Genomic DNA, 15,767 nt, shown 5'->3' with positions numbered 1-15,767 from the left:
ATTATCTATATAAGGTACAGCTGGGATTTAAAAGATGTAACTGCAAAACTGGCTGTTAAAGTAAAAAATATACACACTATTCAATTTTAAATGCCATAGTGCCCATAGTGGTGATAAAAACTATATAGATGATTAATTATTATCAGCTTATAGTTACTTATTAATTATTATTATATACCACATACCTAATCAGTCGATCACGGATCAAAGATGAAAACATCAATAAAAAACGGATTATTTGAAAAACATTTCCTTTTACCTTTTATATAATTGTATCGATGTGATTATTACTTCTTGACGACATTTTCCGGCAAACTATGTATTTTCCTAATTAACAGCTTTGATTGTAATATATATTTATGTATATCTGCAATAGAATCAAAATTAGTTGGAAACTCGGCAGTTGTTTCTATTTGTATTTGAAAAAAAAATAAAATACTCATTCAAACATTGAAGTAAAGTATTGGAAAATTATTGAAAAAAAATAAGGAAAATTCAAAATATAAGGCTATACAATAATATAAGCTTATAGCCGTATAGGTATGAGGTGTTAATTCATCAGTCTTTATTTACCTTCTACACACTAATCGAGCTTCATTATAGTGTTGAAGTATCGTAGGTTTTTCTGCCTTAGAACATATTTTATTTAGAACTAAAATCAAAATATCAAATAAAATTAAGAAGGAAATTTAAAACCAGTCTGTAAGAAAGGGCCCCGCGTGTAATGGGGGTAAAAGACTAATGACTTTTCCAATCAGTCAATCAACTGAAGAATATGCATCGATAAAAGTAATTATTTTTGGATTTAATTTGTTAATATTTTATACAACAAAATATCAATTATTTTTTGGCTATATATACTATATACTAATTATTAAATGAAGAATAGTCCATCTATTGTGTATAATAACATTAACAACTGTTGTGCAAATTGCGAATAACTCAAAATCGTCTGGTTTTTACGTACACACATCATTATGTCATCAGTTAAACAGGTATATCATGTTGCACGATATGATAATATGACATACCAGTTTATTATACACTTATATATAATATATTAATATATATTGTGTACGATATTGTGCACATTGTGTGTACATCGCAGTATTGTATACTGTAGAAGGTATAATACGTAGGTATAGTTCCGATGGATCGTCTAAACTAAACTAATATTTGACATCTGACTGTAAGGATATAATAATAGGTAAATAATTAAATATATAAACCTGTAGTTTTAGTGATGCACACTCATACGTCTTATAAACACACACACGCACGCAAGCGTTCACACAGGCATCATGATATATTGTATTTTGTATTAAATCATAACAGTTTTACTCTATTATTCGGTTATCGGCTTAACGCGTTATGCAACGAGTAGGGCGTAAATCATAAACATCCGCAGCATATAGGTGCAACTATACTGAAGCGATAAAGAGAGAGGGTCTAAAGCACCCATCCACCCCCTTAATTAGATGAATACGATTCATTTTTTATCATAAATTATTTTTGTATATAATCATAATTTTCAAGACTTTTTTTTTCTTTCGAATAAAAACTCGCAGTACTCTAGTGTGTACTTTACTGAAATAAATTAACTAACATATTTTCCAGTATGTATAGCTGTATAAGTCTGTTTGAATCGTCGAAATTCTCATTTTTGACATTTAAGTTTGTTGAAGGTGTTTCAATACTTCAATATGAATTTAATAAACGCTTTCAAAATTTTAAACAATGCTCATAATATTTAACATTGCTCTCAAATACATTTAATATAAATATTAATGAATTTCCTGTTAATCTTCAAATGGAAATGAAAGATTTACAATCACAAGATACTCTTAAAAATTTATTCTTCAAACTTTCACCTTCACTGTGTTTTGCTAAACTCCCTTCAGAATTTATAAAAATAAAAATAATAGCTGCAAAATACTTAAGCATTTTTGGATCAACGTGTGTATATGAACAGGCCTTTTCTCGCACGAAAAAAATTAAAAATCCACTCCATCATGATTAACTGATGACCACCTCCATCATTTAATATAGTTGACACGAGTAATTTTGATGTAGAAATCGAAAAAATCGTGAACAAAATCCAACAGCAAAAATCGCATTAAATATGTTTTCATACAGTTATAATTTACACGCTATTATAAAACATAACTTTATTTTATTCTTAAAAATTACAAATTAAATTAATGTAGTAGTATTTTTTTCTTCTTAATAAAAGCTAGGGAATAAATTTAAAAGATACTTCTTTTGCAAAATTTAACCGGATCAATTCTCCACTAGTAAAAAAAAGTATCTTTTCTTTTAAAATACCGCGTACCCAATTTGAGTATTATCGAATAACACCGTGGATCCAACTCGTGTTTTTTTTTAAGGGATCAACATCAAATATCTTGGGACTCAACTCGCATTTTCCCGATATTCTATACGATTGGCATGATGCAAAGGTCCATTTTAATCTCATTGCGGAAAACTGTTCAATAACTGGTAGCGAAAACGGGAAATGACTATTGTGTATAAAACGTGGATAAGTGCACACCATAGGTATGCGCATACTATTTTCGCATGGGATGCCAATAATAGGTTAGTTTTCTAAATCGATTTCTGGTTTTAAACTATTATATCTAACTGAAGAGTAAAGATAGTCCTTCACACTAATTCTTAACTCAAAAGTTTTATTCAGTTACGTTTTAAAATAATATATTTATTTTTTTATTTAATGTAGTTTTTGTTCCAAAATAATAAAAATTTGTCACTCAATAATAAACTTCTATACATATATAAGTATATATTAATAATTAAATTTAAAAAGATATTTCTTTTACAAATTTTTGGTAAAATGTATTTTTTATCTTAAGGTAATGTTTTTTTTTTTTGCTTATCTAAATTTAATTTTGAATTAGATAGATACACATTTTAAAAATTGAGGTGTATGAGATGAACGATTCAATATAGAAAATTCATTACCTATGGAATCCCTCTTAAAGTTTTTATTTGTAGATTCCCAGGTCATTACAGAAGATGGTCACTACATTATAGATTGTATAAAATAAAAGGATAACACAATATTTATTATATCTTGTATGATGTCTGTCTATATGATTTTAAATTATTGATAGTTTGCACGAAAATACATTCATTAAAATCTAATTTATCAAAGTGAAATTTCAAGCATAATCAATTTCAATCTTGTTAATTAATCTCAGTTAAGTTATATTGCCATACAGAATAGGGTTGAATTAAAACAAGATTTTTATTTATTATCTCATTAAATAGTATAATATTAAAAAACTAGCCAACAAATAAGTAAACATCAAATTAGGAAAATAAAATACAATCAATGACTTAAAATTATACACAGAACAAAAAAAAAAATTTAAAAAAAATAAAATGTTCTAACTATAAAATAAAAGGAAAAAACAGTTTCAACCAAAGAATTTAATATATAAATATTTAATAACAATAATTTTAACTATAGAATTTATGATTAATAACTAAAACAACATTACTATGTTAACACTAAAAAATGTCCACTGGAAAGTTATCATTATTCTATGCCAAAGAATGACGGTCAGAAAGGATTGACTAGGTTGACCTTTTCAAAATATAGTACATTACACTGGGTCTACCGAACATGTATTTTACACTAGAAAATTATATAGTTAATATTATAATTATTTTTGTTACTAAATGAAAAATGTATAAACATTAAACAATTTAATCTATTATAAATCATAATAATTTGGGCATGAAAGATAGCCGTAGCAACGACATGCGAGTCATTATTCGGATACGTCGTTGTTGTGGCATCATACGAAAAACTCAGTCTTGTTGCTCAGCTCGTACTCGATCTCCTCGTTCTTGTACATCTCCAAAAGCTAAAACGTACAGATCGAATATCTAAGATTATATGAAAAGACAACAACAATAAGTCGAGTTTAAACCGGGTAACATTAAAACATACATTGTTTATTTCTTTAATCAACTCTTGTTTTTGCTTCTCGTGTTTCGCCTGCAACTTATCCTTATCTTTAGCTTGTTTAATCTACAACATTAAATTTCAGTATAATATTAACCAGAAAAGTATTGTTTTCAATTCACTTTTAACTCATTTCTCATGAAAAATTTAGCAAATCTTTTTACCTGAGCATGTTTCCTCTCATCCATGAACTTTTTTGTGTTGTTTTGTTTCTTTTCTCTTAATCGCCTGTCTTTGTCGCCTTTTGTCTTCAACGTCTTATCGTTCATTACCTCTTTCATCACTTCGACAGATATCTTTGCTTGTCTAGTGTTCATTTCTTTTAAGTCTCTGTAAGCAATAAAATTCCCATTAAGTTTAATCGTAATGTGTGTTTAGGACTACTGTATATAAGTTGAATCATACTTTTCGTGTCGAGCTTCTAACTGCTTCATTTGTGCAGCTTGTAGGTTCTCCATAAGTTTTAAAAGGGCATCCTGTTGTTCAGTAGCTTGTTGTTTTTGTAATGCCCATTTCTCTCGCCTATGACGTTCAACCATTTCAGACCACTGAGTCATTTGCTCAGTCACCAGTTTTTTAACACCACCATCATTGATTACTTCAGTTTTGCTAAAACATCATACCATGTTAAAAAATTAAAAATTTGTCTCATTTAATGATATAATTTCACTCACTCTTTGCCTTTAACAGCTTTTTCTACAGATGTACATTGATGTTTTTGTATAGCGGACTTTTCTTTAGCTTGTCGCTTGCGTAAAGTCTCTAATTCTTTTTCTTGCTTTCGTCTTGCTTTTTGAAATCCTTTGTCATTTCTAAGGTACTCGAGGTTTATATTTTCAAATTTCAGTTCTTCTTCTACAACAAAATAATATTGTTTGATCATGTCATGAGAAGAGCAGATGCAACGGTGGTAGTGAGAATGATTAAAGAAATTAATATAAAAGGAAAGAGAGAGAGAAAGATTGAATAATAAGATAAATAAACAGAATAGAGAAAAACATGAAAAAAACTAATGTAATTAAAGAAGAGATTGGAAATAGAGCCCTATGAAGGGTGATCAACATTATATGGTTAAGAACAAAGTGCAAAGCAAAAGATATTTTATATTTTAATACTCACCTTTCTTTGGTTCATCAGACTTTTTGTTTTTGCTCCCCTTTTTACCAGTCTTCTCACCTTCGCCTGCATTGCCAGCTAAAATATCTTTGGTATTAATATCGGTTTCTTCGATACCCATAGCTTTCATTTGTTGTGCACGCTTTTCTTGTGCTGACAAAAATGCTCTTGGATCAGATAAAGCTGCCATGAAATCTAAAATTATAAACAAAAACATTTATCAATTTCTTCTAATTAATATATAAAAATTATATTATCAGCACCTATTGAACAAGAAATAGCTGTTAAAAATTAACACTATTACCTTTGTCATACATAAATGATAAAAATAATTATGAATAATTACATATATTCAATAATGCTTTAAGATTATTTAATCTTTCAAAGTATACAATGAAAAAAAGTTAGATATTATAAAAAAAATGTTTATTAATAACTTATTCATATTAAACTTTAAGACTAAAATGTTTAAATAGTTGATGGGCTTAAAAATAAAAATTATTCAAAAAAATAAAGGATTAACTCGATATTGTACTACAGTCGAAAATTGATCTGATGACAAAAATAATAAAACATTTAATTATTGTTGCACTACAGTATATTAAGCAATACACTAGGATGGCTTAAATTAAAAAAATTAAAAATAAAGCTAAAATAATTTCCGATTTCGTCAGTATCTCTTAAATATAAAAATTTAACTTTTAAGTTAAAATAAATACACATCTCTCATAGACATTTTTTTTAAATTTAATATTTTAATACCTACTTTATTAATAATATGTTAAAATATTAGAATATCCCGTTAACAATTGTTGCAAGAATAATAATGAAATGAAAACAATAACAAAAATATATGATTTCAAAATCACATTTAATTTTATTAATCGAATGTCTGATTGAATCACGATCATCGCTCGACATGAAGCTATATATAACCTACGTATTTTCGTCGATGTCGATTATTTTGATATTATTTATAAGGTATTACATTAATACAGTAACAATATTTATATTTATGTCAATAAATATATTGAATTCAAAAATAAGAATAAAATATATGATATACGTATAATTTATATTGTATATGTATATATACACAAATAAAAATTAATATGATACAATTGGAATCGAAAAACCACAAATGGTTGTTGTTAGAGAATTTAGTATAAAGATTCTCTTTAGTTACAATGAAAATAAATTTTCGAAATTTCGATACTTAAGAAATACATGGTCTAGTCTCGATTAATTTTTAATCGGTTTAAAAGAAATGATCATTTGAAAATCAACATTGAAAATTATAAGACGATCACCGAATTGTACATGTTAAGAGTAATATGAGTAAAATTATTTTTCAAGAATCCTAATAATACCTTTGTTTGGTTTGCTGAAAAAAAAAATCTCAAGACGTTGCTTAAAAGTTTAAAACAAGATAATTTTTTTCTTATTAAAATATTTTATTCTCTACGTGTAGATGTAAATTGAATTTTAAATAATGATTTACATATTCACTTGACAAATGAGGAAAAAACGATTAGAAGAAGGTATAGACTTTGGATCGAATATTCGTAAATCACTACAATATAATTATAAAAGGTAAAATATTAAAGTAATTAACTATACTCGAGAAACAATTTAAAAGATTATCCTACCGGTATATCCGTCTGACAATTGGTGTTATAAATGGAGTTTTTTTTTTTTTTTATGTATTTAGTGATTTCAACGCGACGATCGTTACACACTTTTGTGAAAACGTGGCCAACTGATTCTACGACTTTAATAACAGCAGTTATCGGAACTTCCTAATTTTTATAGTAATTTTAACGTGTGCATAAACGGTATAATACACATAATGACATAACAGCAGGAAAACTACGTACTTTAGTACTTACGTGTAATAGTTAGGTATCATAATTTTATTTAAAATAATAATAATAATATAGGTATTATATTAATGTACCTAACTCGTCGTAATAATAATTCGTGAAAGAGTGGTGGCAATGGTGGTTGAGGAGTGTAATGCGAGTATGAGACATGGCCACATGGGTGTGTAGTTTCTAGACGGTTTCACTCAGAAATATTATAATATTCTAGTTGTTCCCACCGACCAACAGTATCGCAGAACAGGTTTTCAAAGTACTAAGGATTAATTCAATTATAATTATTATCAACATCCGCATTCAGGATCTAATTCTCAGCTATGTGGTTACCTTATGCGCAATTTTTTCATAATAAAACTCGTTCCACACGTATTACCCATCCCAGAACAAGTTTATAAATAATATAATAATATAATAAATTAGGTTCTAAATATTACTAGGCGTTTAATTTAAAGGCATCCTATTTTCACACAATTACAAAACCTACTCAATAGTTTATAATGTTTATATTATATTTTAATTTTTTTTTAAGGCTATTAAGACAAAATATTAAATTAATAAAGAGTGCATACTATTGTTGACTATTAAAAATAAAAATTGTATTATCATCTTATTGGAGGAAAAATTACAACTGAATACAATATTTAACACACCTTCAAAACCATCAGGAACATAAATTTTCAACTCGATGTTACAGAATAACATAGGAAGAGCCATTGGGAAATTAGCTTCTGATCTCAATGATATATGTCTATAGCCAGCTTGTAGACCATCCAAAGGCAAAATTCTTTGTCCCAATAGTTTTCCATTTTCTTCATACACACCAATCCTCAATACCGCTAAATCTGGTAACACTACCTATAGTACAAAACAACATAAATTATATTTAATTTATTTAAAAGTTATATTATACTCGTACTATGTACACAGCATAATAAAAATGTGCAAATTACCTTTCTAAATAAAAATGGTTCTTCATTGTACACTGGATTCAAACCATTGCTAGGTACCATACGAGTACGAAATTCTTTACGGATAGTATCTGTAGGAAGGCCATACATATCAACTTCAACATAAGTACCAACCTTCTTATCAGATAAAAATTGGCCAGCAATCACTTGAACCGAACACTGGGCAGCAATCACCCCGTCTACAGGGGATTCTGCAAATGGGTCAAAGCTTCGGTCTGCTCTTCGCATAAAATCTGGTTTCAATAAGTATCCACAGTTACCATTGTATTCAAATTTTCCCTGATTAAGCTGCATAGGCAAATCAGCAGTTTGAAAATTTAATGACACCATTTGACAACCAGCATTCCAAAAAACCTACAAATTAACATTATTTTAATACTAAAATGAAAAAAAATTTGTTAAAAACTGAAATATATGTTTTTGAAATGAATAAATTATTATATTATTAAAATAACAAATTCGTAATTTTACTTGTGGCATATAATTTGAAGAATCAGCGCGAGTTCCTTTTGGATAAATACGGCTCATCTGTCTTTTATTGTAATTTACAAATTCAATTGCTTGAGATTTTAAATACCCAAGTCCAGTGTTTTCAGCAAAGGAACTCATATTATGATGAATATTCTTTTCTAATATATAAATATATATATATATATATTATGATAATTAACTATAGAAATATTATATTATCAAACTTACTTTCAGCTACATCAAAACCTTGAAATTTGATAGGCTGTGCATAATTAACCATTGAAGATAACCACGGATGTACATTTGTAGTTGATCCAGTATACTGTATAGGTGGTGGAGCCTCGGCACCTTCGGTACCTGTTCCCACATCAGGAGCTTCAACCTTGTGAAAAAATAATTATTATAAGTAGAGGTAAAGTTAAAGTAACTAATGTGCAAATTTGACTTGAATTATATTAGTACTTAGTATTCTACTATCTAGAAAAAAGTATTTGTTTACCTATCTATAATAATAATAAAAAAAACCATGCCAAGAACATAGTGATAAGTAGAAAGCATACATTTGACATTAAATTAACATTGCTTTATGCAGTCACGCCAAAACCCATACTTAAACTATTTGATGTCATGGTGACACATGAAGTCTAAATATAATACTAAGATTAATATGAAATCCCATTATTCAACTGGAATTTTTAAGAAAAGTGATGGGCATACTATCATCCTGAACAACAGATTTTAAAGATCTTATAAATGATATAATTTACAAATTTAAACCTACTTAGAGGTGAATTAAATATTTTATAAATCTAGTAATATATTGTTATAAAAATAATATTATGGATGATTATTAGTAATAAGTATTAAGAAATAATAATAATAGGTAAGTAATAAAAGTATATAATACCCAATATTCTTTGAAATCTAGTGTTACCTTTTTTTCTTCAGGTGGATTTGATGTTACTGCAGTTGCATCTTCTTTTTCTTCATCCTCAATGACAAATTGACCTTTTCTAAACAACTCTAATTCACTTTTTTCAACTTCTGGTTTTAACCGTTTATTCTTAATCATAATTTTCCTTTTAAGTAATGACGGCGGAGGTAATGGTACTCCTGGATCACACTTAAAAGTAAAATATTATGAAAACAATATTTATAAGCATTAGAACAACAATCAATTATTAACTTACTGGAAAATCAGGTAGACATTCTCTCATTAATAAATCTCCAAGAATTTCATCACAATATTTGGCAAGTTTGTATTGCTGACTTTTACAACAATGATTCTCAAATGACAAAATAATTGGAAAGTCAGATGTTACAAATGCTGTGTCTCGAATAGCATAAATTACATCCTAAACGTAATTAAACAAAATATCTTTTATTATCTAAAATTAAGTAGTTATTAGCATTCAAGATAATATTCAAAACAATGATAATTTTTATTGTTCTTAACTTATTTTTATAAAAATAGAACTTAAGATATTTTTCAAATAACTTATATAATATGAACATGAGCATCCCTAGGGGGGGAAAGACAGGGCACTTACCCCCACCCTAGAATTTAAAATTTATTTCCTAATTGTAATAATTTAATGTTATACTGACTAAACATAATAATACTTTATAAATAAAACGTATAATAATAATACTTAATTGTAATAATGACAAAACAAGATAATGTGCTATAAATAAAATGTATAAAAATAAATCTTTATTTTTTAGATTAATTTTGCCTTTCCCCTAGAAAAATGTCTGGGGACGCCCATGAATATGATCATCACTTCAATCTTTTAAAAATTAAAGTCTTGCAAAACAAAAATCAAAATGATTATTCAGTATTTGACGATAAAAAAAATATTTTACTAAAATATTAACTTAACTTTTAAAAAAAAAAAACAAGTTTTTGAAATTTTGGAGCTAATTAAGGTAAACAGTTTTTTTTTTAATACTACTAATTTTAATGATATTTAAACATTTTAACTGTATTTTTAAAATTAAATTAAATTGTTTTAAGTATAGCTAAAATAAATATAGTTTATAAATGTTTTTATTATAAATATTGAGTTTTTATGGTCAAGATTGTTTTGAAAATGAACTGCTCATCTCGGAAAATATAAATTACATCATATTAGTGAAAATAACAGCCATACCTTAAATAGAATATCTGTACACATGGCTTTCCCGTGGGTTATGATTGGCTCTTCTTCTTCGCCTTTACCATCCCAACAATCGAGTTCAACACATCTATAGGTTTTCAAGGTAGGGTTTAAAAAATATTAATTAATTTTAGTGAACAAAGAAGTTTCAATTTTATTAAAATAACCTTACCTGCATCCAGCTAAAAGTGTTTGACGATACATTTCAACACTAGATTTACCACCAAATTGTCGTCCAGATAAATATGTATTATGAGATGAATTAATATAATAATGAGCTAAAGGTTGATCCATATCCATGTAGAAATCTAATCGATCCAAAAACACTGGTGCATTTTCATCAGACATTAAATATCTAATGAGACCTTCTTTTGATAATTGCTCTAAAAAAATTATTATTGTTACTCTTATGTTGGCCTTAATTAAATATTAAGTTAGTAATTCATATATTGGATGTAACCATATAAACACAATTACAAAAACTTAAAATCATTAATGAACAATCTAATATTATGTAGTAATATAAATCAGAATATGGACGCTGATTTAGATCTCAAAATATTTGGCAACAATTTTGTGCGTCAATATTACACAACACTCAGTAAGTGTCCACATAATTTAAGTAAATATTATGAAAAAAACTCAATATTTATGCATCAAAACATGACCACTGAAACTCAATTTGTGGTTGGCCAAAAAGACATACATGATTATTTGGTTCACCTGGGCTATAAAGGATGTAATACTAATATACTTTCAGTAAACACTCAAAAACTTTATAATTATATAGTAATAGTTGTTGTTGGTAACTTGACTGAACATAATAACAATCCGAAAAAATTCTCACAGACAATTGTTCTGGATTATAAAACCAAAGATGAGTGTATAATAAAAAATGACACACTATTTTATTTAAACCACAGAGCACAGCTCAATATAGAAAATGAAGAAGTAATAACATGTACTAGGAAATTGCAAAACCAAACATTTAATAAAAAAATGTATTCTTTAAGTCAATATGATAAAATGTTATATCCGCCTAGAAGTAATCAGTTATTTGTGACTGGTATACCAGCAAATACAAAACCACAGGACTTAAGTCAGTTCTTTGAACAGTATGGTCAACTATACAGCTTGAGGATCATGACAAAAAATGTGAACTACGGTTTTGTAACATTTGCTACATCAGAGTCCACTCAGGCAGTATTACAAAATCGTCCAATAACATATCCAGATAAAACTGGAGTGTGGTTAGTCGTTAAAGAGAAAAAAAAGACATACCAATACAAGGAAAATAGATATCTTCCGACTAGTCATCAGTTGTTTGTAGGAGATATTCCAGTTAACATAACTTCTGATGAGTTGAAACAGTTTTTTAGCGCGTGGGGTGAAGTAGTGAATGCACGCGTTATAGCAACAGAAAAAAACCTGGAATCTATTACAGATATTGTGCCAGGATTTGTGACGTTCATGACAGCAAACAGTGCAAAAAAAGGTGTTAAAAAATCAACCAATTATGTTTCCTGATCAAAATGGTGTAGTATTGAAGGTAATGGAAAAAATAAGTAGAGCACAGAAAAAAAAAAAGTATTGTACATGAAGAATTTAAAAAAAATGTGAATGATGAAAGTTCATTATTTGTATATTTTTAAATAACTTAATCAATCTCACAAAATATGATGTGCCTAAACAATAAAATATAATTAAAAATAAACATATATTAATTATCTATTAACTGAGATATATTTGAAAAAAGTTATTTTTATGTAACTATGGAATAATCCTTGATTCTTGACCTACGAGTATATTGCATATTACCATGATAAAAGTTATCAAAATTAACAGAAACAATTTTTTTTTAAATTGTTACATTATTCATTTTAAGTAAATTTGTATATTTTTATAATTTTTTGAAGAATTAATTTATACCGTTTTGTTTTAAAAATAAATTTAAATTAAAATCCAGACAAGTAATTTATGAATTATAAGTGGAATAGTAGACAAACATTTTATAGGATATCTTTGTGTATCTTTCCACTCAGCTTATCTAAATTTTAAATACTTATAACTCTAAACTACTCATTTGAACATTAACTTATAAATATTAAAATACTCCAATAATTATTTATCTTCAAAAAATGATATTAAAATATTGTATTATCATTAAAAAATGTAAAACTTATAAAAAATCCTACCGATAAAAAGTATTAAAACATACAATTTGTTTAAAAATTTTAGTTTTATTTTGACCGAAAATTATATAAAAATATAATTGCCTTATATATATATGTTATTAATATTTTGTGGTTGCTTAAGTTTAAACATTTTCAAAATGAGTAGTATCATGATAAGTTTTGAAGCCTCTCTAAATTATTATGTTAGTTATGATAAAATTTAGTTTAAAATACTTACTTTCATTTTTTACTTCTTCAGATGGTTCATAGTCGTTAATAATTTCAATTGCTCTCTTTTCATCATACAATGGGTATAAAATTTCATTTAAACGAGGATCGCGCTGTTTCTCATTTAGGAATGTGATAAATTGATCCAAACTGATATTTTCAGCTTTTCCTTGAGTGCTAAAATACAAAGTATTATGTATGTAGTATTGGAAAATAGATAAAAAATAATATTTAAAATTTTTAATTTGTTAAAAAATAAGAATTATTTTGATAAAATTTTTTGAAATACTTAATGTCATATTCTCAACTAATCTGATGCTAAATAATAAAATGATACTTTTAAGAAATTTCTTAAAATTATAAGTAACTTTATTAATTTATTAAATGCATAATGTACATAATATATTTATCAAAATATTCAGAATTTAAATTTATGCTTGAGTTCCTTGCAGTTTTAAAGATTAAATCGTATTGTATAAAAGTTTATATGATTTTATATTAAAGTATTGAAGTGAAAAAAAAAATAAAGGAAAGACACAACACACTTTTATACATTTAGATAACACAATAATTGTATAAGTAATTAATTACTTACATTGACTGGAAAAGTTCTTCAATATCATTTCTAGGGCATATCTTATGATAAAGTTCATAGAATTTATCAAATGTAAAATCTGACGGCTCAATAGTATCATTCTAAAATAATAAAATCAATACAAATATAATTGATTTTTATTCAACCTTAAATCTTTTATACTTTTCCACTGGGCAAGTTGAGATCAGCCAGACATTGGTAAACCATTTTTTCAGTTTTACCTGAAGCAAATGTTCTAGCAATTACTTTTACAGGAACTTTACCTTTTGGATCCACTAACATGCCTAATCGCATCCAACTATAATGTATTAATATTAATTAAAGACACAGATTAGGTTTATTTTATTCTATAATAACATAAATTATTATCAACTCACTGTTTCATAAGATTAGTCCGTACACAAACATTGTTCATTTTGTTGTTATGTGTGATTTTACGGAGGCCTTCTTGCCATTGCTTTATTAAAATAAAAAATACATAATAATTAGGTATTTGTTTAACAGTTATCATAAAATGATTTAAATACAATTTCAAATACTTAAAATTCTAAAACTATTAAAATAATAATAACATTATTATTTATGAACAAGTTCATTGACAAAGTTGGCAATTAAAGATTAATATTATCTACACTAAAACCAAGATTAAATTATAGTTATTAAATTATTATACATTTATATATTTCCTTACATTAATTAAAAAAATTTTTTTAAATTGGAAAATTGTTGCCATTTTACTTTGTTACTTATATCATTTTTTTGATTTAAAAATAAAAATTACGTCATAATAAATAAAGATTTCTAAAGTGATGATAATGTATATATCAATATATGAATGATAAATATACACATCATAAATTAAAAGATTGATATTTAAATACAATAACCAATTTCTAAAATGTAATTATAAGTTATGCTTTTAGAAACATTTTTATACACAGGAAAAATTATATTATACACATAATAATGAATTACAAATATATTTCAAATTTAATATAAATTTATTAATTATACTATGTAATAATTTAATAAAATAAATGTAGTTCATTAAACTTAAGTTTTGTTATATCAAGTATAGTAAACATAAATTGAATATACTTTTCTTTTATTCATTAAATCTCAGTAGATTTTTTTTAATTGTTATTTTAACATAGATGATTGCAATCACATTCATGAAAATGAAAAATTTAAGAAATAAAGAGGTATATTATATCCCTTTAAAATTATTTTTGTTAGATAAATGATGTAACCAATTAAATAGAATCTATTGATTTCTGAGGATAATAGCTTATCGAGTTATCGATTGGTAAATAATTGTAATACAATTCTTCAGTTACTATTTAGACATAAATATACAGAAAAATAAACTAATAAATTTAAATAATTATTAATATAAAATATTTAACTTAAATATTCAGTTTTAAAAATATAAGTAATTGATTTAAACATCAAGATATTGATCAAAATTTAATTTATTAAAAGAATTTGTATAGATTTAGTTAAGTAATGTCATGTAACACTCAGTGTTTTAATTATTCTATAATTTTGCATTAAATTAACTTATAATATTAAAGGTGTGTATGAAGATATTAGGCAATAGTATAATTATAATAATTTTGAATAATTTGTTGGGTAGTTCAATATTAATACATAATATTATAAATTAAATAGCTTTAAACGATATAATTATTCAGTATTGTTTACTTTAGCTGTAGCAGCATCTGGACAAATAACATGCTGATAATTTATGTTGATGTAATCCGTGTTGCTGCATATAGTTAGGGATTTCTCTTCCAAGGTATCACCATGTTTATTTATCAACTGCTGCTGTTGTCGAGTATCCTGGAATAAATTTTTAAAAATAAAATATTTTACATTAAATATGGGTTTTTACACACCTGCATTATATTTCCTCGGTTTTACAAAACTATAACATACATTTTGCATTCAGCAGAATCAATTTTGTGTAGTTTACTTTAATATTTGAATGAATTTCTTATAATCACTTATAAGTAAGAACATAATTTATGCTTATACCAATTTTTTTTTTTTTTTTTTATATATATAGCATTCTAATTATTAAACTTATGATGAGTATTTTTATACTGTAATATTTTACATAATCATGATTTATTTAAAAATTGAAATATTGTATAAACCAACATATAAACAGAGAATATTCTAA

The 15,767-nt window shown here is 26.0% G+C and overlaps 1 protein-coding gene across 4 annotated transcripts in view; it reads right to left on the bottom strand.

Annotated features, from left to right (window-relative positions):
• Window positions 1-3,631: 3,631 nt before the first annotated feature.
• The window catches only part of LOC112601703 (1-phosphatidylinositol 4,5-bisphosphate phosphodiesterase), a 50,703-nt gene continuing 38,567 nt past the window's right edge, over window positions 3,632-15,767 (bottom strand). For 3 of the 4 annotated variants that reach the window (XM_025349444.1, XM_025349445.1, XM_025349442.1), the window contains exons 4-22: window positions 15,287-15,424; window positions 13,960-14,039; window positions 13,745-13,880; window positions 13,583-13,683; window positions 12,998-13,164; window positions 10,758-10,968; window positions 10,580-10,673; window positions 9,617-9,781; window positions 9,361-9,549; window positions 8,655-8,808; window positions 8,427-8,584; window positions 7,938-8,309; window positions 7,638-7,842; window positions 5,111-5,302; window positions 4,666-4,846; window positions 4,397-4,600; window positions 4,156-4,321; window positions 3,977-4,057; window positions 3,632-3,890 (exon numbers count right to left, since the gene is read on the bottom strand). In XM_025349444.1, the coding sequence (XP_025205229.1) occupies window positions 3,822-3,890; window positions 3,977-4,057; window positions 4,156-4,321; window positions 4,397-4,600; window positions 4,666-4,846; window positions 5,111-5,302; window positions 7,638-7,842; window positions 7,938-8,309; window positions 8,427-8,584; window positions 8,655-8,808; window positions 9,361-9,549; window positions 9,617-9,781; window positions 10,580-10,673; window positions 10,758-10,968; window positions 12,998-13,164; window positions 13,583-13,683; window positions 13,745-13,880; window positions 13,960-14,039; window positions 15,287-15,424 (3,063 nt within the window). In that variant the 3' untranslated portion in view covers window positions 3,632-3,821. Of the gene's footprint in view, window positions 3,913-3,976; window positions 4,058-4,155; window positions 4,322-4,396; window positions 4,601-4,665; window positions 4,847-5,110; window positions 5,303-7,637; window positions 7,843-7,937; window positions 8,310-8,426; window positions 8,585-8,654; window positions 8,809-9,360; window positions 9,550-9,616; window positions 9,782-10,579; window positions 10,674-10,757; window positions 10,969-12,997; window positions 13,165-13,582; window positions 13,684-13,744; window positions 13,881-13,959; window positions 14,040-15,286; window positions 15,425-15,767 lie in introns of all 4 variants that reach the window. The other variant, XM_025349446.1, reaches the window with a different exon arrangement.

The sequence above is a fragment of the Melanaphis sacchari genome, unplaced genomic scaffold (assembly GCF_002803265.2).
Source record: "Melanaphis sacchari strain LSU unplaced genomic scaffold, SCAv2.0 Contig7_pilon_pilon, whole genome shotgun sequence".
NCBI classification, from domain to species: domain Eukaryota; kingdom Metazoa; phylum Arthropoda; class Insecta; order Hemiptera; family Aphididae; genus Melanaphis; species Melanaphis sacchari.
Note: the sequence above shows the minus strand (reverse complement) of the source record. Positions and strands in the feature narration are given on the sequence as shown.